Source organism: Pseudonaja textilis, chromosome 3 (assembly GCF_049901715.1).
Source record: "Pseudonaja textilis isolate UNSWEBS1 chromosome 3, rPseTex1.2, whole genome shotgun sequence".
In the NCBI taxonomy this organism is placed as follows: Eukaryota; Metazoa; Chordata; class Lepidosauria; order Squamata; family Elapidae; genus Pseudonaja; species Pseudonaja textilis.
In genome coordinates, this window is record NC_141992.1 from 580,759 (window position 1) to 600,193 (window position 19,435).

General features: G+C 56.0%; 1 protein-coding gene across 1 annotated transcript; it reads left to right on the forward strand.

The window, feature by feature from the left end:
- Window positions 1–196: 196 nt before the first annotated feature.
- Window positions 197–9,855, forward strand: NEURL2 (neuralized E3 ubiquitin protein ligase 2). The gene is made up of 2 exons (XM_026721778.2): window positions 197–1,205; window positions 9,483–9,855. Exons 1-2 carry the CDS (start codon window positions 533–535, stop codon window positions 9,596–9,598), a joined length of 789 nt encoding a protein of 262 aa, XP_026577563.1. The 5' UTR covers window positions 197–532; the 3' UTR covers window positions 9,599–9,855.
- Window positions 9,856–19,435: the final 9,580 nt, after the last annotated feature.

The following is a 19,435-nucleotide window of genomic DNA, read 5'->3' on the forward strand; positions in this document are numbered from 1 at the left end:
ACCGGTCTTGCCCGGCTTCTCCGGCCGGGTGGCGGAGCGGGAGGCTCTGGCGGAAGCGGCTGCCGACCGAGACCCACCGCGGCTGGGGACGGCTGCTCTGGGCCGCCTCGCACCACAGACGGGACCGGGGGCCGCACAGCTACCCGAGTCCGGCCGGCCCAGAGTGGGGTGGGGGGTGTGGGGGCGCGTGCAAGGGCGGGGCCCCCGGAAGCCCCGCGGATCGGGCGCAGGGAGGCTGCGGGTTTGGAGGGGGCGGCCTGCTGGGGCGAGGAGGCCGGTCCGGTCCGGTCCGGTCCGAGCCCCGGCGGCGTGTCCGACCTGCATGTGCTGCTCCCCGCCAGCCCGGCCCGGATCGCCTTTCCGACGTTCGGGCCGATTCCTGGCCGATTCCTGGCCGGCCCCCCTTGGCGGTCGGCGGTCGGGCAGGGCGCTAGGACCCGCCCGGCTGCCGCTCTCCCTCCTTGGAGCCAGGCGTCCCCGGGGGGCGGCCGCCCCCTTAAAATAGCCTGGGCTGCGGCCGGCCGGATCCGAGATGGCGGCCGGGTTGCAGAACCCGCCCACGCGCTTCCACGGGGTCCACGGGGCCCACGTCCGCCTGGACGCCTCCCGCACGCGGGCCACCCGCGTGGAGAGCTTCGCGCACGGGCTGTGCTTCAGCCACCGGCCGCTGGAGCCCGGCCAGATCTTCCTGGTGGAGATCGAGGAGAAGGAGCCGGGCTGGTGCGGCCACCTGCGCGTGGGGCTGACCGCCCACGACCCCCGCGACCTGCCCGCCGTGCCCGAGTACTCGCTCCCGGACCTGGTCAGCCTGGGCGACAGCTGGGTCTTCGCCATCACGCGCAGCCACAACCGCGTGAGCGAGGCGCCGGCCGGCGGGCGGGGTCTCCTCTGCGGCCCCCACCTGCTCATCGAGCAAGTCCGCATCCCCCGCGACAAGCTGGTGGGCCGGAGCCGGCCGGGCCGCTACAGCCACATCCTGGACGAGCTGTACAAAGCCAACGTGCTGCCGCCCACGGCCCGCAAGAGCCGCATCGGGGTGCTGTTCACGCCGCAGCCGGACGGGACGGCCGACATGCACATCATCATCAATGGGGAAGACATGGGGCCCAGCGCCCGGGGGCTGCCCGGGTCCCGGCCCCTCTATGCCGTGGTTGACATCTTTGCTTCCACCAAGAGCGTCCGAATCATCCAGGTGGAATACGGCTGTAGGTATTATGCAGTCTGTCCAGGGAAGCCCCCTTAGATTCCCCCTTGAGCCTCGCTCACCCTGGCAACAACCATGGGGCTGCTGGCTGGCTGGAAGTAGGACCGGTCCGTGGGGTCCAGCTTGGCCCCTTTGACTCCACGGGAGCACAAAGGTGGGTTACAGGAATTGGGCCTGTCCAATTCAGTGAAAAGGAGGACGAAAGGTGAGGAGGCCGCAGCGGTTCAATATTGGAGGGCTGCCCCTGGGAAGAGGAGGGTCCACCTCTTCTCCAAAGCCCCAGAGGGCAGGACAAGAGACCGTGGGCGGAAACTCCAGTCAAGGAGAGAAGCAACCTGGAATTCGGGAAACGCTTCCTGAGAGTGAGAAGGATTAACCGGTGGGAGAGACGTTGCGGCTGCTCCATCCCTGGAGGTTTGGGTGGGACTGGACCGCCACTGATCTGGAACGGTCCTGTAGGGACTAGAAGACCTCCGAGGTCCCTTCCAGCGCTTTTTATTCTGAGCTAGCCCAGGCGAGGGTGGGATGCGTTGCCAGAACCCAGCCAGAACCCGGCGTCTTTCCCAGGGCCAAAGCTGGGCGGCTGTGGGTGACGTCTTCGTCCTGGAGGAAGGAGATCATCTCCGTCGGGAACAGGAAGTCAAAGGGTTTGCCTGCCCGTCGTGCAGCTCTGTGAAGAGGAGCCGTCAGCGGCGCTCAGACACACCACAACAACCCAACCACAACAGAAGCAGGAAGTTCTTGCTTCTGTCATCTCCTCATCAGGCTACTTTGAGTAGAACCGCCTCCACCCACACCAGAGATTACCGATAGTCCTAAAGGGCTCTGATGGAAAGATTGCAAGGGCAGGTCTGGTCCAGGTGCTTCGAGAAGAGGTCTAAAGGATGCTTTAGGCCAGAGGTCTCCAAACTTGGCAACTTTAAGACCTGTGGACTACAACTCCCAGGGGTGAGGATATCTGGGAGTTGAAGTTCACAGGTCTTAAAGGTGCCAGGTTTGGAGACCTCTGCTTCAAGCATACCAGGGATTATTGTGGTCCCACAGCCAAGGATCAGACCATATTCTGGTATCTTAACAGAGAACAGATAATCAGAGTTGGAAGAGACCTTGTAGGTCATCTAGTCCAACCCCCCGCACCCAAGTGGGAGACCCTACACACCATTTCTGACAAATGGCAGTCCAATCTCTTCTTGAAAGCCTCCAGGGATGAATCTCCCACAACCTCCGAAGGCAACTTCTGTTCCTTTGGTTGATTGTTCTCACAGTCAGAAAATTCCTCCTTATTTCCAGGTTGAATCTCTGCTTGTTCAGTTTCCATCCATTATTCCTTGTCTGGCCTACAGGTGCTTTAGAAAATAGCTTGATCCCTTCCTCCTCTCTGTGGCAGCCCTTCAAATATTGGAAGACCGCAATATCCTGTCTCCCCTGGTCCTTCTCTTCCCTAGACTAGCCAGGCCCAGTTCCTGCGACCATTCTTCATATGTTTTGGTCTCCAGTCCCCTCATCATCCTGGTTGCTCTTCTCTGCACTTTTTCTAGAGTCTCAACATCTTTTTTATTGTGTGGTGACCAAAACCGGATGCTACTCAGTTCAAACCAATCCCCTTCTTCTCCATTTACTAGCCCCTCCCCCAGAGCCCCCAGGTGTGAAGGGGCTCATCCCAAATCCCTCCCCCCAGGGTCCGGCACTGAGAATCCAATCAACATCCAGGATGATATTAGGGGAAAGCTCCTGTTCAGGTATTTCTTGCATCTGGAGTCTCTGGGCAGTCGGTTTTGACGGCATGTAAACAACTCCACTCAGCAGCGCCATAATCCATGAGTGCAGGCCTCCCTTTCCGTTCTCGTGCAACTACCCCAGCTCACTTCCCCATCCCAAATACCCGAGCCCCCTCTCCCCCGTTACTATGGCAGCCGATAGCAAGCAGGCTGAAGAAACACCCGTGCTGGAGGTCTGCCCACAGAAACTTCCAGAGGACTCTGGATGAGCCCAGCCACCTCACCCCGGGGGCTGCTTGGAGGGAGTTAGAGAGAGAGACGCGTCTTGATGCACTTGGCTATTTCGATGGTTTTACCCACCATTTTGGCTTTAGTTTCAAATGGCGTGATTGATGGATAAAACAATAATTAGAAAGGAGTACACACATTTATCTCTTAATTGCCTAGTATTTCTCCAAACCTGATGACTCACTTATGTTTCATGTTCCCATCCCAGAGTAATCGCTGCAGAACCACTCAAATCCCAGGGAAGACAAAGGGCTGCGTGTCCCAGCTTAAGGGTGTGGGTTGCTTCCCTTAAAAGGCAGGCGACAGCAGCAGCGCGGCCCGGCCTGCTGTCTTCCTTCTTTTCCGCACGGCCCCTTTTCAGCCTCCGTGTTTTACCTGTTTTGATGTTGAATATGGAGAAATTCCGTTCCCTTCCTTTTAGCGGGGCTCCTGCGGGAATCTTTGCAAGAGCCTGTATGGCTCACCCTGTACCTGTCCCATCAACTGGCTGGGCCTTAAGAGGAGATGGTTAAAGGCGAACCATTTATCCCAAAGGTGCGCTTTTTTTTTTTTTTTTTTCAAGAGGCACCTGGACGTTTTTCTCTGAAGACCTTTTGCTTCTCATCCAAGAAGCTGCTTCAGTTCTGACTGAATGGGGTGGGGGGGCGGAAATGGAAGGATTGACACTTGAAAAAGCACCTTCAGGATAATCATGACCTGGGAATCTCCATGGACATTGAGCAAACCATTTTTCTTGAGTGGTGGGTGGGTGGCTCAGGCCATGGGACTCGCAGGAGGAGAAAATGGAAAAAAGCAGGAATTGGAAATGAAAGAAAGAAAATGGCTTGTGGGGAGGGGGAGGAAGGGGGTTGGCTTGAACCGAGTAGCTCTGCTGTTGAGGAGTTGGAGTGGACTTGGGAAGTGAAGAAGCAGATTTGAATAGTTGCAGGAATTGGGTAGAGAAGGACGGAGGATTGAACTCCTCCAATATCTGAGGGGTTGCCACAAAGAACGTAGAATGATACACTTGGGAGGGGCTTCCGAGGCCCTCTAGTCCAGCCCCCTGCTCTAGCAGGAGACCCTATGCCACGTCAGACACATGACTGTCCAGTCTCTCCTTAAAAACCCCCAGTGATGGAGCAGCCACATCCTCTGGTGGCAAGCAGTTCCACGGGAGAATCGTCCTCCCTCTTAGGAAAGTTCTCTTTAATTCTAGGTTGCTTCTCTCTGTGATTAGTTTCCATCCATAGTTTCCTGTTTTGCCTTCTGGTGCTTTGGGAAATAGTTTGAACGCCCCACCCCCCTTTGTAGGAGCCCCACAAATATCAGAAAGGGGGCCGACCTAAGATCCAGAGCACCTGAGGGCAGAATAAGAAGCAATGGATGGAAACGAACCAAGGAGGAACCCAGCCTGTAATTTCCTGATGGGGAGAACAATGAACCCGTGGATCAGCTTCCCTCTAGAGCTTGTGGGTGCCCCATGACTGGAGGTTTTCAACAACAGACCAGACAGCCATTTGTCTGGAGTGGTAGAGGGTTTCCTGCCTGATTGGGGGGTTGGACTAGAAGACCTCCGAGGTCCCTTCCAACTCGGATGTGCTGTTACTCTGTTATCCCCATTCCTGAAAGATTTTGAGCAAACGTGAAAAGCCCAATAGCAGCTCTTTGTAGCAGTTGCAAGAAAGGATGCGGACAGACGATTTTGTGTCACCTTAACATCCAGGAGATTCACTGCGGCTCACGGTTTCATCCTGCATTGGCTCCCTTTCCCAGGTGCCCAATCCTCTTGGCGTTGCTGTTACCACAACAGATGAACAAAACTATTTTTGGAAATTATTCCTGAGGGATAAGGTTACACAGGATAAACAGGACTAACGCAACAGCTGCGTCGTATTTTTCACTCTCCGGGAGAATTTCTGAAAAGGGCCTGGGGTGATTTGGGCCTTCCAGACCGAGTTTGAAAGAATCATCTAGGATTTCCCCGGAAACCCAATTCAAGAGGAAGGGAAGGAAAAACATTTCAGCATCCAAATTACTCAATCAGAATAGAACTGGGACCTTAGAGGTCATCTAGTGCAGCTCCCTGTTCAGCCAGGAGATCTAGACAATTTCAGACAAACGGCTGTCCAGTCTTTTCTTCAAAGCCCCCATTGATGAAGCGCCTACGACTTCTGGTGGCAAGCAGTTCCTCTGGTTGATTGTTCTGTCAGGAAGTTTCTCCCGAATCCCAAGTTTCTTCCTCTCTTTGATTAGTTTCCACCCATTGTTTCTTGTCCGGCCTTCAGGGGCTTTGGGAAATAGGGGGACCCCTTCCTCTTTTTTGTGGCAGCCCCTCAAATACCGGAAGACTGCGATCATCACCCCTTCTTTCCTCTAGGCTGGCCAAACCCAAATCCTGCAACGGTTCTTTGCATATTTTAGTCTCCAGGCCTTTAATCATCTTCCTTGTTTTTCTTTGCACTTTTTCCAAAGTCCCGATCCCTTTTTTTTCTAATGTGCTGACTGCACCTGGATGCGGTATTCCAGGTGTGGACTTGCTAAGGTTTATTGAGTGGTACTAATACTTCATGTGGTTTTGATTCTATGCCTCCATTTATACAACCCAGGATTGTATTAGCCTTTGTGGCTACTGCTGCACACAGTTGGCTCATCCTTAACTTGGTCTTCTAGTCCAGGGGTCCCCAACCACCGGGCCGCGGACCAGTACCAGTCCGTGGAACATTTCCTACCGGGCCGCCGTTTTGCTGGGTGCCACCATCTTGTTTGGCAAGAAAGTGCTTTCGGGTGAGCTTTTCCGGTTGGAAAGCAGCGTTTGGGTCCTGAAGGAATCCTCGCGCCTTAGTTTCATCGAGGGTGGTGGTGGCTTCGAATGAAACTAAGGCGCGAGGATTCTTTCAGCACCCAAGTCAAGGCGAGCCGAGCGACCGTCCCGAAGCCGTCCTGAAGCGAAGCCCATCGACAAAGGTACAAAGGAGGAGTTGAAGGTGGTGGGGAGAAGTGAGGGACGGCTGGCTGGCCAGTTGCTTGGCTCGCCTTGCCTTGTCATGCGTGCTGATGCCGGTACCGGGCGGCGGATCATTTTGTGATGCCGGTACTGGGCCGTGGCACAAAAAAGGTTGGGGGCCACTGTTCTAGTCCACCTCTCTCTGCTCAAGCATTTCAGACAAGTGGCTGTCCGGTCTCTTCTTAAAAATCTCCAGTGGTGAAGCCTCCACAACATCTGGAGGGGAGCCGTTCCACTGGGTAGTTGGTTCTCCCTGTGAGGAAGTCCCTCCTGCACCCCAAGTTGCTTCTCTCCTTGACTGTCTCTGGATATGGAGGTTGCTGAGGAGGGAAGGGCTGGACACCAGCGGTCAAGGATGGGCTTTCTCCCTAGGAGACTGTCTCCTGAAGGCCTTCTGCCCACAGCATCCTTCTGGAGAGCAGCAGCTGCTCTGAAGCGAAGGTGCCGCGACGGAGATGCCGCTGCCCAGAGGCAGCCCTAATCCGCGCGTGGGCCCCAGGAGAGACTCTCCCGAGGCTGCTGAACAAGCCCAACTGGGTCTCCCTGGAGGCGTTGCCAGGGCCGCCGAGAGGATGATTAAGTGCTGGAACAAGACTAATTTGTGCCGCCCTCACCTGCACCCTAAGTTAACTTCTCCCCTCCCCATCACCCTGTGGATTTCGCATTCCTCCCCGCACCGACGTCACTCCTAACCGGGGGTGGGATTCAAAATGTTTAATAACCGGTTCTGTGGGAGTGGCTTAATTGGTGGGCAGGGCTTGGTGGTCATGTGACTGGGTGGGCGTGGCCAACTCAACATCACTCACATCAAGGGACGCATCTCCTCGCCTGGTCTCTCATGACTGTGGGGATGCTGCAACAGTTGTGAAAAATGGTCATAAGTCACTTTTTTCAGTGCCACTGTAACTTTGAATGGTCCCTCCACACAAGCAAAGTACCATCAAGGAAGGAAAAAATAACTCCAGAGAAGTTCCAGAGACAGGAAGTCTAGTCCTCCCAAGAATGTAATCAGGGTTAACGGAGAGGCAGTTTCTGTAAGCAACACCAGGATGTTTCCTTCCTGCCTTCCTTACAGGATTAGCCCAGTAATTTCTTCCAACAACCGGTTCTCTGAACTGCTTAGAAGGTTAACAGCCAGTTCTAGCGAATAGGTGCGAACCTATAGAATCCCACCCCTGCTCCTAACCACCTGAGAGGCTCATTTAAAAAGGGGGAGGGGGCTTCCAGAGCAGCGAAGCAGATTGGGAAGCGGGGAGGGGGTGAGCATGAAGTATGGAGAAGCAGAGTCTGCGCAGCCCACAAGTAGATGTTTATTTTTCCAACTGGGAGAAGAATGGTTCACTCTAGTCCAAGCTTGGCAACTCTAAGCCTGGAGGGCTTCAACTCCCAGAATTCCCCAGCTGCCAAGTTTGGAGACCCCTCCTCTAGCCTATACGAATGGGGAAAAAGTGACACGCCCCTCGCCGCCCACCCTCCGGTTTACCCGCCTGAGTTTTAAAGCCACTCCTCTTGCCAGTTGCCCTTTGGCACAGCCGGAGGGCGCACAGATCCTCTGACTAAGCTTCCTTCCTTCCTTCCTTCCTTCCTTCCTTCCTTCCTTCCTTCCTTCCTTCCTTCTTTCCTTCCTTCCTTCCTTCCTTCCTTCCTTCCTCCTCCTTCCTTCCTTCCTTCCTTCCTTCCTTCCTTCCTTCCTTCCTTCCTTCCTTCCATCCATCCATCCATCCTTGCCATTTGCCCTCCAATGAGTGGATTTGATCCAGCCTTAGAGTGTTTTGTTATAAAATTTGGTCTTGTAAATTTTTTTTAAAAATTGTCACCCTTCATGGCCCCCCTTTGAGCTCCTTGGGCCCCGGAACAATGTACCAGCTCAACCCCCCACCCCCTCTCCTCAGGCCTGGGCGTTGCACTCCTGCCCCCTCTGAAGGACGCACTAACCCATGGTGCTGGGCCAGGCAATGCCTCTGTCCAGGAGCAGCTTTCACTCTGCAAAGTGATGTTTTTCTCTCTGGGGGATGGAGGGGTAAGACTCGGGCCTGTGGGGGGGGGGGGCACTGCGATATCTACTGTGTGTCAAGGACGGGAGGGAAGGAGGAACGGGAGGCCGTTATTCTGAAGCCGGGTGACTGCTGGGTGGCTGGAGAAGCCCCCCAAGGCTACACCTGTGCTTCTAAGGCAGCCCCCTCCCCAGTGACGCTGCCTGCCTTCTGCCTGGCTGATGGTGTCCTCTTCTTGCTCTGTGGCAGGGGTGCGGGTCCAGCCTTGGCCATTTTAAGACTTGTGGACTTCAACTCCCAGAATTCCTCAGCCAGCATCACCGGATATCCTCCTGGTCTGGGGCCATTTCAGAGTGAGCCGCCTTCTCAAGGGGGCACCCCCCCCCCTTTCTCTGAGGAAGTCTTTAGTGCCCCATTGGCTCTCTACTCCTTTAGGTTAGAATAACAGAGTTGGAAGGGGCCCTGGAGGTCTTCTAGTCCAGCCCCCTGCTCAACAGGAAACCCTATACCAATTGAGACCAGTGGCTGTGCGGTTTCTTCTTGACAACCTCCCACGACGGAGCCCCCACGGCCTCCGAAGGCAAAAGCCCTCCCCGTGAGAGATTCAGGGCCCCTCTTCTTTGGGTCAGCCCCTCAGATACTGGGGGCCTGCTGTCCTATCACCCCTCGTCCTTCTCCTGGGTCGATCAGAAAGGCCCTTAACCCTTCCCCACGCAGGTTAATGTAATCTGTTGACGTGGTCTTGTTGCTCTTCTCTGCACTCCAGTTTCTAGATTCAGCACCTTTATTTCTACTGTTTGAAAACTCTCTTCTCGTTTCGCTTTGTTATTATAGGGGGGAAGAATTAGAGAGTGGAAAATAGCAAGAGCTTCGCTTTTTCTGTTGCACAAAAACCAGCTGCTTGAGAGCCACAAGCCCCAAATAGGCATTTTACCATTCCTGCAACTCGCAGCGGCTCAGTTTACACAAAGGAGACCCTTATCTTGGTCTAATCCTGGTGTCTTAACCTGGTTTAGCTGGGTTTGCAAAGTGGCACATTTATGTTGGTTTACTTTATTACTTTATTACTTTATTTACTTTATTTACCTTATTTCGTTGTTCTCAAGTTTCTGAGTACAATGACAATAAATTTATCTATCTATTTATGTATTAAGCTGCCTTAACTAGGTCTGCACAAAGGACACGCTATTGTTGGCTTAGCCCCTCCTTTTTAAAGCTAGTTTAAGAGAAACTGCGTCCCTGCATACTTATGTTGGTCTAATCCTCTCCTTCCACCCCACCCCCCACCCCCCCAGTGCCCTCCCTGGAGACCCTCTGCCGCACGGCCATCCAGAGACACATCAGCCACCGCCTGGCCATCGACGGGCTGAACCTGCCTCCGCTGCTGAAGAACCTCTGCAAATACGAATGAAGCACCTGGCCAGGCACACCTGCCTCACCTGACGGGTCTTTCTGGGCGGGGCTGGTTCTGCTGGAAGCAGCAGCCGATTCTGCGGTCGCCAAGCCCTGGGAAGCCTCTGCTGGGGCGCCTTGCGTGCCCAGCCCAGAAGGTGCCAGGAGGCCAGGGCCCCGCTGGGCTCAGCAGGAGAATGTCTCGCATGTCAGTCAGAACAGGATCCGGGTCAGTCGTCACGCGTGTTCAATAAAAGCCGCCTTAAGGAAAGGACACTGTTCTGGCTGTGAGGATATTTCTGTAGCGCCTCCGGGCTTCGGTACCCCAGTTCTTGTAAGTCTCCAGGGAAGACCTTGGCAGGCAGGGACCAGGTGTGGCTCGGCCCGAACAAAGAGGCGGAGTCCAGGTGCTCTCTCTTAGTCACAGGTTTATTCAGTGCTGGTCAAAGGAGGGTTTCCCCCGTAAGGCTGGGAGGACCCTGAATGCAATTTTAAGCAAGCGTGGATGAAACAAATAAAATGTTTAAAAGGTTATATTTATGTAGTGACTTAACCGAGCACATCTATATTGTCTTTATTTTTATTTTTTATTTATTTTTGATTTGTCAATCACTTACCAGATATTAGATATAAGAATAAACATGAGTATGAATACAGGAAGTGGGTACAAATAAATGGGGACAATAGGACAGGGATGGTAGGCACGATGGTGCACTTACGCAGGCCCCTTCCAGACCTCTTAGGAATGGAGTGAGGTCAACTGTGGATAGCGTGAGGCTAAAGGAGTGGGAGTTAGAGGAAGTGACAACAGAGTCAATTAAAGTAACCAAAAATATCTTTACAATTCTCAAGTCATGTCACAACTTTTGAGCATCCCTAATGTTTGGAAATGGAAAGTTGAAAAATTTGACACGCCCTAAACAGGTTTCTTGGTTATATAACAGGAACTCTGTTTACAAGAATTAAGGAAGGTATAAAAATACTTCTACGCGCGTCTTGCGGCTCTGCTCACGTGTTCAGCTGTCAGCTTGTGATTCCGTTTATCAAGGCCTCCACAACTCGGGCCCTCTGAAGTTCAGGCCTGGATTTTATCCCCGCCACGTCACCATGGGAATCTTTAGACCAGGCACCAGAATGATCCAACCCTGATGACCCTCTTGAGGAAGGATTGGGCAGGGGTGGGGGGTGAGTGGGAGCAGAGGTCCTGGTCACTTCAGGCTACCCGACCACCAGAGCAGAGGCCCACTGGTGGCCACTCAGTGGCCCTGTGTGACATAAGGCCCACACCCTGTGATGCTGGTTCTAGAATGGGGGGGGTGCTCAGGGGGGGCCCCAGAGGATAGCACTGGCACTGCAGCACCTGACCAGGTTGCAGCCTAGACGATGGCGTTTTGTGGGGGCCTGGAAAAATCTTCCGCGGCCTCCTTTGCACCCTCCCACCAAGGTATTACACCCCCTGAACTCGGCCTGGCCGCTGTGCCAGAGGGTCAGAAATGGGGATCCCCAGCTGAGCCTGGGGCACTGCAGACAGACAGGCCCCAGCCCTTCCCAGGTGCCTGATCAGGACAAGGCAGCCCGATCACAGGGAGGACCGGGCTGGTTTGAGGGCCCTGCTGGGCTCTGCTCCTTCCAAGGGTCAGGGTTGGGGGCCTGGACCTCTGACTAGAACCAAGGGGGCTTCTTTCCCAAGTCTCTTTAGCCAGGCTGACTAAGAAAGGGGGACGCGGCAGAAGAAGCAGCGGCAACCTCACCATTTCCCATCAGTGGGAAGTGTAGCTCGCAAGGACTCCAGGCGGCATCCGTTCCCCTTTTGCGGCCTTTCCTTGAACTGGGCACGGGGATGGGTGCGGTCACCACCCAGAGGGTTTATGGGGGTGGGGGTGGGGTTACTGTACCTTTTCCTGAATCCTTGTCAGCCTGGGGAGCCACCATCGCAGACCCCGAGAAACTGGGGAGGGTTAGAAGAGAGCTAGAACAGAGGCCTTCCAAACTTGGCCACTTGAAGACTTGTGCGTGATTCTGGGCGCTGAAGTTCACAAGTCTTCAAGCTGCCGAGTCTGGGGACCCCTGAGCTGGATGGTTAAAAGGGAGGCCATCTCCAAAAAGGTGCTGTCCAAAAAGCAATTTCTTTCTCATCTCTCAAGAAGCTTCATCCGAGAATTCTGAAGTTAGAACTCAAGAAGTTTTTGGGATGAGAAGCAAAACGTTTTCAAAGAAAACACCCAGGAAAGTCCAGCTGCCTTTTGGAAAAAGCTCCCTTGGGACAACCATGAGCTGGACAGTGGAGAAACTCAACAGACGTTAAAAGGGAGGGTGAAGAGACCCCCCCACCCTTTGGGGGGGGGGGGCTGTTTTACCTTTTCCTAAATCTTTGTCAGCCTGGGAAGCTGCCATTACAGCCGGAGAAACTGGGGAGGGTTAGAAGGGAGCCGGCAGGGTGGAAGGGACTCGGGGACTGACCCTCATCAGAAGCTGTTGAAGAAGTTGAGTCTATTTAGCTGGCCAGGGAGCAGCCTGGGGGTGTCTGTGTGTGTGTGTGTGTGTGGCGGGGGAATTAGCACTCCACAAACATCTAAAAGATGGACTGTGGAGGAGGAGGAGGAGGAGGAGGAGCAGTGGATCAAAATGGAAAAGGAGAGTGAACATGAAAAGATATGCGTTGGCTGTGGGAGAGACTAAATGGTAGCACATCAAGGAGGGGCCAGTTGGCTAGGTATTGGGAGTTGATTGCATGCTCTCTAAGGTCCCTTCTCCATACATCCCACTGTCCTACCCCTCCTAGAGAAGGCAGCTGTTCTACAATTGCCCAAGATACGGTCTGCCAAGGCACCCCGGGAACGGAATCTGCTCACATGGCCCCACATATCCCTCCAGTATCCATGATGGGCAGAAATGTCCCTGCTGGAGCCCACCTGGCAAGGCTATGCCCACCCAACTTCACCCAGGAGAGCGGCATTCTGTCAGCATTCAGTGGGGCTCTGCTGCTGTTCCTGGGCTCACAGGGCCATTTCAATGGGGCACCCCACTCCAAGACTCTTAGGCCTTTGCCAGCTCCCCAGCTGGGCAACGCATGGGGTGCAAGCGACAGAAGAGGCTTCCGGTGGGGTTGCTGGCATCTCCCTCTGGGGAAGAGGTCTGAGCGAGAGAAGTGGCAGGCAGCGGAAACTCTGCTTGTACCCCAAAGGGCCCGGGGGTCTGGGCTCCCCCTTTCTGGCCTGAAAAAAGGGGTGGGGGTGTTTTCCTTCAGCTGCCCACACCCCCTTTGGTTGGTTGCATCCTCCTGGCAGAGGGGAGGAGCGGAAAAAGGGTCAGGCTCTCAAACGGACATGTTGTCCTCTGAACAGGAGAACCGGCCGGCAGCGGTGGCAGCGGCAGCAGCAGTGAGTCCGACGAGGCCCCTCGAAATCGGCTGAGCCCCTTCGCCCGGGTGCCACGCGAGGCCTCACCTTCGGCCGGCATCTCCTGCCCGCTGGGGCTCCTGCGAAGGAAACCGCAGGCCAAGCCGATGGCTTCTCAGCAGGGCAGTGCCACGCGTCTTCCCCTGCTGCCCGGCTTCGGCCAGTCGTGCCCGGCCCCGGGGGCCCTCCAGCAGGAGAGCAGCGACCCTTGGGAGCCGCCTCGGGGTCCCTGCGGCAGGCTCCCCCTCCAGAACGTGGCCCAGGAGTTCCCCCTGGAGCCCCCGGCCGCCGACCGGTGGCTCTACCTCCCCTCGGGGCAGCCCCCACAGCCGTTGCAGCAGCCCCCGAGCCCCGGCAGAGACTTTGCCCTGGCGCAGTGGGGCTTCCTGCCCAGCGGGGGGCTCTTCGTGATGTCGGCCAAGCTGGACCGAGACAGGGATGCCCCGCCCAGGCCGCCCTGGGCCCCCAACGTCTGCATCCTGACCCTGGCCATGATGATTGCGGGCATCCCCACCGTCCCGGTGCCTGGCGTGCGGGAGGAAGACATGATCCACGCCGCCCAGTGCTTCATGGCCGAGAACCTGGAGCCCAGCGAGGGCCCGGCGGAAGGGGCCCCGAGGAGGCGGTGGGCGGCCTTCCAGCGCCTGGGGGCCTCCTGCAAGAGGGACCGGCAGCGCAGGCGAGCCAACCACCGCAGCCTCCTGCCCCTCTTCCTGGCCCAGCTGGAGAAGTAGCTCCTCCCACTCTCCCCGAGAAGCCCACATAAAGGAATGGAAGAAACAGAGCCTTGGCTGCCCTGCGTGTCCCTGGCGCTGCGTCCCACTTCGGCCGCTCAGGCCAGCCCTCCCCACCCAGTGTCTTCCCCCTCCCTGCGATCGTTCCTACCTCTGCTTGCTATTCGTGGCCAGGCTGCCCTCCAGGCAGGGCTACTGGGAGCCCCCCCCGTCCTCCGTCTGGGGTTGGGAATGACCAGGAGGCCCCCACCAGCCTCTTATCAAGGGGTCCTGAGAGCCTGGAAGGCCCCACTTGGCGGGACGTGTGTGAGCGGGAGGCAAAGGCCGGAGGAGACCCTCCCTGCCCAGCTGGAGGCGCTCTGACCCAGAGGTGAGGGGTTCGCCTTGCGTCCCAGAGACCCCACGACCAGCCGCTGCTGCACCCTTTTCCCCCACCAGCAAAGCCCATCAGGCTGCAGGAACGTCCATTCCTTCGACCAAAGGAAGACATTTGGGGGGCGGCACAGTGGGAGAGCCAATCAGGGAGGTTTTTATTCCCATTAGGCCCATTAGGCTGTCAGCCAGCCCGGCACAGGGTGAAACTCTGGGGCTAAAAAACACACGGAAATAGTCCTCCGCTTCCAATTCCAATTGGGACCAGGATTTTCATTGCCAAGAAAAGTGGCTGTTAAGTGAAGCGCCCCTGATTTTATGACCCTTCTTGCCATGATAAGTGAATCAGTGCAGTCGTTAAGTGAACCGGTGGTTATTAAATGTGGCTTTGCTCATCCAGAAGCCGGCTGAGAAGGTCCCAAACCCCAGGAATCTCCAGGATGCTTCAGTTGTGGTGCCTCCCTGCCAGTTGCCAAACGCCCCGAAGTCTGACGACTGGTCCCTGGGGATGCTGCAACGGTCATAAGTGTGAGGACAGACCATAAGTGACTTTTTTCAGTGCCATTATAACTCTGAACCCTCAGAAAATGGTTGCAAGTCGAGGATTACCTGCGTCAGATATTCATCCAACAATTCACCCTGGGAACTTCTCAAGACTTCTGGCCGGTCATCCGTATGTCTCCCCCGGCTGGAAGCCCCCTCGGCCTTTGGGTCACTCCTCCCGGTTGCAAATCCTTTCCTTTTGACCCAAACGAGGCAACTGGACTTTCTGGTTTTTCTCTGAAGACCTTTCGCTTCTCCTTCAAGAAGCTTCTTCAGCTCTGAATGGGTGGAGGGGAAGGGAAAGATTTATGCTCCTTGCAGACAGTTGCATATAACCCCCTCCCTTCTCCACCCCCCACTCAGAGCTGAAGAAGCTTCTGGGATGAGGAGTGAAACGCCTTCAGAGAAAAACTAGAAAGTCAGGTTAAAAAAAGCCACGTTTGGGACAACCCTGGTCTGGGTGACAGAGAATCTCCAGGGGCCCTTCCTTCGGAGTTCAGCACAGCTCAGGTGCATCTGCCCAGCAGGTGGAAGGTCTGGTTGAAATGGGCAGTTGGAACAATTGAAGCAGAATAACGCAGTTGGAAGGGACTTCAGAGGTCTTCTAGTCCAGCCCCCTGCTCAAACAAGAAACTCTACGCTGTTCCAGACAAACGGCAGGGCAATCTTCTCAAAAACCCACCACTTCTGAAGGGCACCCACCCCACTGGATAATCGTTCGGTCAGGGTGTTTCTCCTTCATTCTGGGGTGCCTCCCTCCTCGATGAGCTCCCCTCCGTTGCTGCTTCTCCTCCTCCTTTCAGGGGCTTTGGAGGATAGCTTGACACCCCCGCCCCCCCGCCCGCCTTCCTTGGGGCAGCCCCTCAAATATTGGAAGGCTGCTGTCAGATCAAGCCGTTTGGTCACCCTGGCATCTTCCAAACGCCGGAGGGGCCGTCACCAGTCAGTCCCATCCAAGAGACGGACGCCTGAACCACAACAAATTCATGAAGAGCCATGGTGGCGCGGTGGTGAGAGCGCGGTACTGCAGGCTCCTTCTGCTGACTGCCGGCTGCCTGCAACTTGGCAGTTCGAATCCCACCAGGCTCAAGGTCGACTCAGCCTTCCCTCCTTCCGAGGGGGCTAAAATGAGGGCCCAATTTGTTGGAGGCAAGAGGCTGACTCTGCAAACTGCTTAGAGGGGCCAGTAAAAGCACCATAAAGCGGGATCCAAATCTAAAGGTTACTGCTATTGGCCCCCTCTCGTTCCTGGAGGCTGCCAGGTCCTGGGGCTCGGAGGGGCTCCGTGGGGTCACCGAAAGAGGCCACCACCGAAGGAGAGACTTTTGAGAGTTCAGATGGGAACCAAGAACCAGCGCTTGGTTGGGTCTTCGGGGGGAGCCTCTGGCTGAGCAGAGAAGCCCCCTGCCAGACACGGTCCCGGGTCAGGGCGCTTGGCTTGGCTTGGCTTGGCTCGGCGGCTCTCCAGGAAGGGTCTCCCAAGAGGGCCCCACACAGAAGAGCCCTCTCCAAACTCCAAACCCCCTACAGATCATCCTTGACTTACAACAGTTCGTTTAGTGACTGTTGAAGCTGAAAAAGTGACATGACTGTTTTTCATGCTTACGACCATTGCAGCCTCCACTTGTGGTCACCTGACCAGAATTGGGAGGCTTGGCCACTGACTCATAGTTATGACGGTCAAGTGTCCTGGGGTCCAAAAAAGCCCCCTCCTTTTGTGACCTTTTGACAAGCAAAGTCAGTGGCAAGCCGGATTTGCTTAATGACCCATGCGACTCACTTAACAATGGCAGAGATTCACTAAGGTTCTTAAAATTCACTTAGCAACCAACATTTTGGGCTCAGCTGTGGTTGTAAGTCGAGGCGTCCTGGCTGCATCCTTCCCGAGGTGCCTGGGTCTTTTCCTCTGGTGAGCTGGGGGGAGGGGCAGGGGGCATCAGTCTGAGCTTCACAAAAACGCTCCTTGCATTTTGCTCCAGTTACTGTCCTGGGGGGGGACGACGACGACGACGACGACACACCTGCTGCCATTCCTCCAGGTGCCCAGAACCGGCTTCCCCTGTGGAACGCAGGGAGACAAGTGGGGAGACGCGGCTGTCCAACCTTGGGGACCTTACAAGGGGGGGGGGCTTCAACTCCCAGGACTGCAGCCTCCAGCCTGAGCCGCCCCAGCAGCCGGTCTCCACCCCGAATGCCTAGGAAGCCCCGGGCCGGTGGGAGCAGCCGCCAATCTCGGCCCCCACCCCGGGCTGAATGCGGGCTTGCAGGGGGAAGAAGCGTCCCCCTCCCCACCCGCGTCCGCCGCCCCTCCCCCTTCACCGGCCAGACTTCAGCAGGCGGGATTGGCAGGCGCGGCTCGCCGCCTAGGAGACGGGAGGGAGGCGCGGTGTGTGTGTGTGTGTGTGTGGCGGGGGGGGGGGCGTTTCGCGAGACCCTCTAGACCGGCCCCCGGCTTGTTCGGAACGCGGCTCCGACGGTGGGAGAAGTCGGGGCGGGAGACGCGGCGTGTGCTAAACCGGCCTTGGACCGCAGTGCCCCGTCCCCCGTCCCCTCCCGGTCCTCGCGCCGAGGCTTGGCCGGCTGGGGCGGCTGCGGCCTCGCCCACCGTTGGCCAGGAGAGCCGGCGGGGGCGGACGGAGCCGAGGCCGCGCGATCTCCCGCTTTTTAGGGAGCGAAAGAAGAGAAAAAGGGCGAAGCGGGCGAAGGAGCAGAACGGCCGGCGCGGGGCGGCCTCTGCGGGCGCGGCCGGCCGGGCAGCCCGGCACCCAGCGCTCCAGGCGAGCCTTCGCCGTCGCCGCCGGGAAAGGAAGGGACCGGGGGGGGGCTGGGGGGCGCGGGGGCGCGGGGCCAAGGCCTCTTCGGGGGGGGGGGGATGAGAGCCGAGGCTTTGGGCGGCCGCCCTCCTTCCACCCCGGGAACCACAATCGCCCAAAGCCCCTTTTCCGAAGCTCCCGAAGACCGCGAACCGGCCCCGGGCATCGCAGGCGGAGGCTCCGCCCGAGAACCAGTCTGCTTGGGCCCCCCAACCGAATCAGCTCCGCTCCGGGGCATCTTCTGGACCGAGGCGCGGTCCAGGCACCGGATCCAGAAAGGCGCTGCTGCCGCCGCACCCGAAGCATCTCGCGGCCGCCCGGTTGCCTGTCCCGCCTAAAGGCCTTTTCATCGGAACCACGGAAAGGAAAGTGCCAACGTCCGAGGCCGGAGGGTCAGCTCCGAATAGTCCTCTGGAGGCCAAGATTTTAGCCAGAGAACGATCCTTTGCTTTAGATAGACAGACAGACAGACATTTCTATCTAATCTATCTATCTCTGTCTGTCTACTCATCTATTATCTCTCTGACTGACAGAGATAGATTAGATAGAAATAGAAAGATAGGATAGAGATAGGATATAAGATAGATATAGATATATAGATATAGAAAGAAAGAAAGAAAGAAAGAAAGAAAGAAAGAAAGAAAGAAAGAAAGAAAGAAAGAAAGAATGAATCCTCCGCAGGCTCTTCTCTTTGGAAGGAACAAGCAAGCAGGCGCCGTAGTAGGAAACCTGCCAGGCGTGGGATGGGGGTGCAGATCAATCGGCAGGGGAGCCCCAACCGAGCCTGGTTCAGCAGCCAGCTGGGTCCCCCACGGGCATCATTTTCCCAGCAGGATCCACACATGGGCACAAGAAAGAGCCCCCCAGCTTAGAAACAGTTGGGGAAGCAGAGCGCGAAGAGACAGAGAGCTGCCCGCAGTTTGCTGTAAAATAGGCAGCTGTGACCATGTTTTAAAATAAATGAGTAAACGCTTCTTGTAATGTGCCAGACCAGTTAGCGGACTGCGTCCCAGCAATAGATGCGGTTCCCACGTTCAGGATCCCACGGAAGGTGGCCTAAACAAGCCCCGTTGTTCCACTGAGGTGTCACTAGGGGGCAGCACTGAGCACTTCATCAATGCCAAGATGCTAAAATCGGGGGTCCCCAAACTTGGCAGCTTTAACGCGTGTGGACTTCAATTCCCAGAATTCCCCCCACCAACATGGCTGGCTGGAGAATTCTGGGAACTGAAGTTGCCAGGTTTGGAGACCTCTGTGCTAAATGGATTTAGAGACGAATACAGGAAGTCCTTGATTTACAACAGTTCACTTAGTGACCGTTCAAAGTTACAACAGCACTATAAAAAGTGACTTATGACCATTTTGCACACGATGCTTGTAATATCCCCATGGTCATGTGATCAAAATTCAGATGCTTGGCAACTGACTCACATTTATGACCGTTGTAGTCTTCCGGGGTCATATGACCCCCCCCCCCCCATTTTTGACTTTATTACAAGCAAAGTCAACAGGAAACCAGACTGACTTAACAACCATGTTAATCAACTTAACTGCAGGGATTCACTTACCTGTGTCACAAAAGATGGTAAAATGGAGTGAAATTCGCTTAACAAATGTTTCACTTAGCAACAAAAACCTGGGGGTCAGTTGTGGAAATCCCCCAGCCACCCCATTCTTGCCAGAATACAAGGTGTACCTGACTGCAAAGCCCACAGCAGGAGTTGAGGCTGCCTGAGAGCAGCCCCTCTTGACTTAATCCCGCAATCTTCCAAGCCTCTGCTCGCACACAACCTAAGGACCACCCAGACTGGGGTTGGTACTCTGGGCAAACAAGGATGGCCTCCCACCATTGCATCCATTCAGGGGGAGGGAACTGGCACCGCCATCTCTTCAGAGAGCTGATAACCATCTCCAGACAGCTGCCAAGGGCAAGGCTACCGCCCCCCCCCCGCCCCCTGCTAGGTTCGGCAGGCCGGGAAGAAGCGGCAGGCGCTCA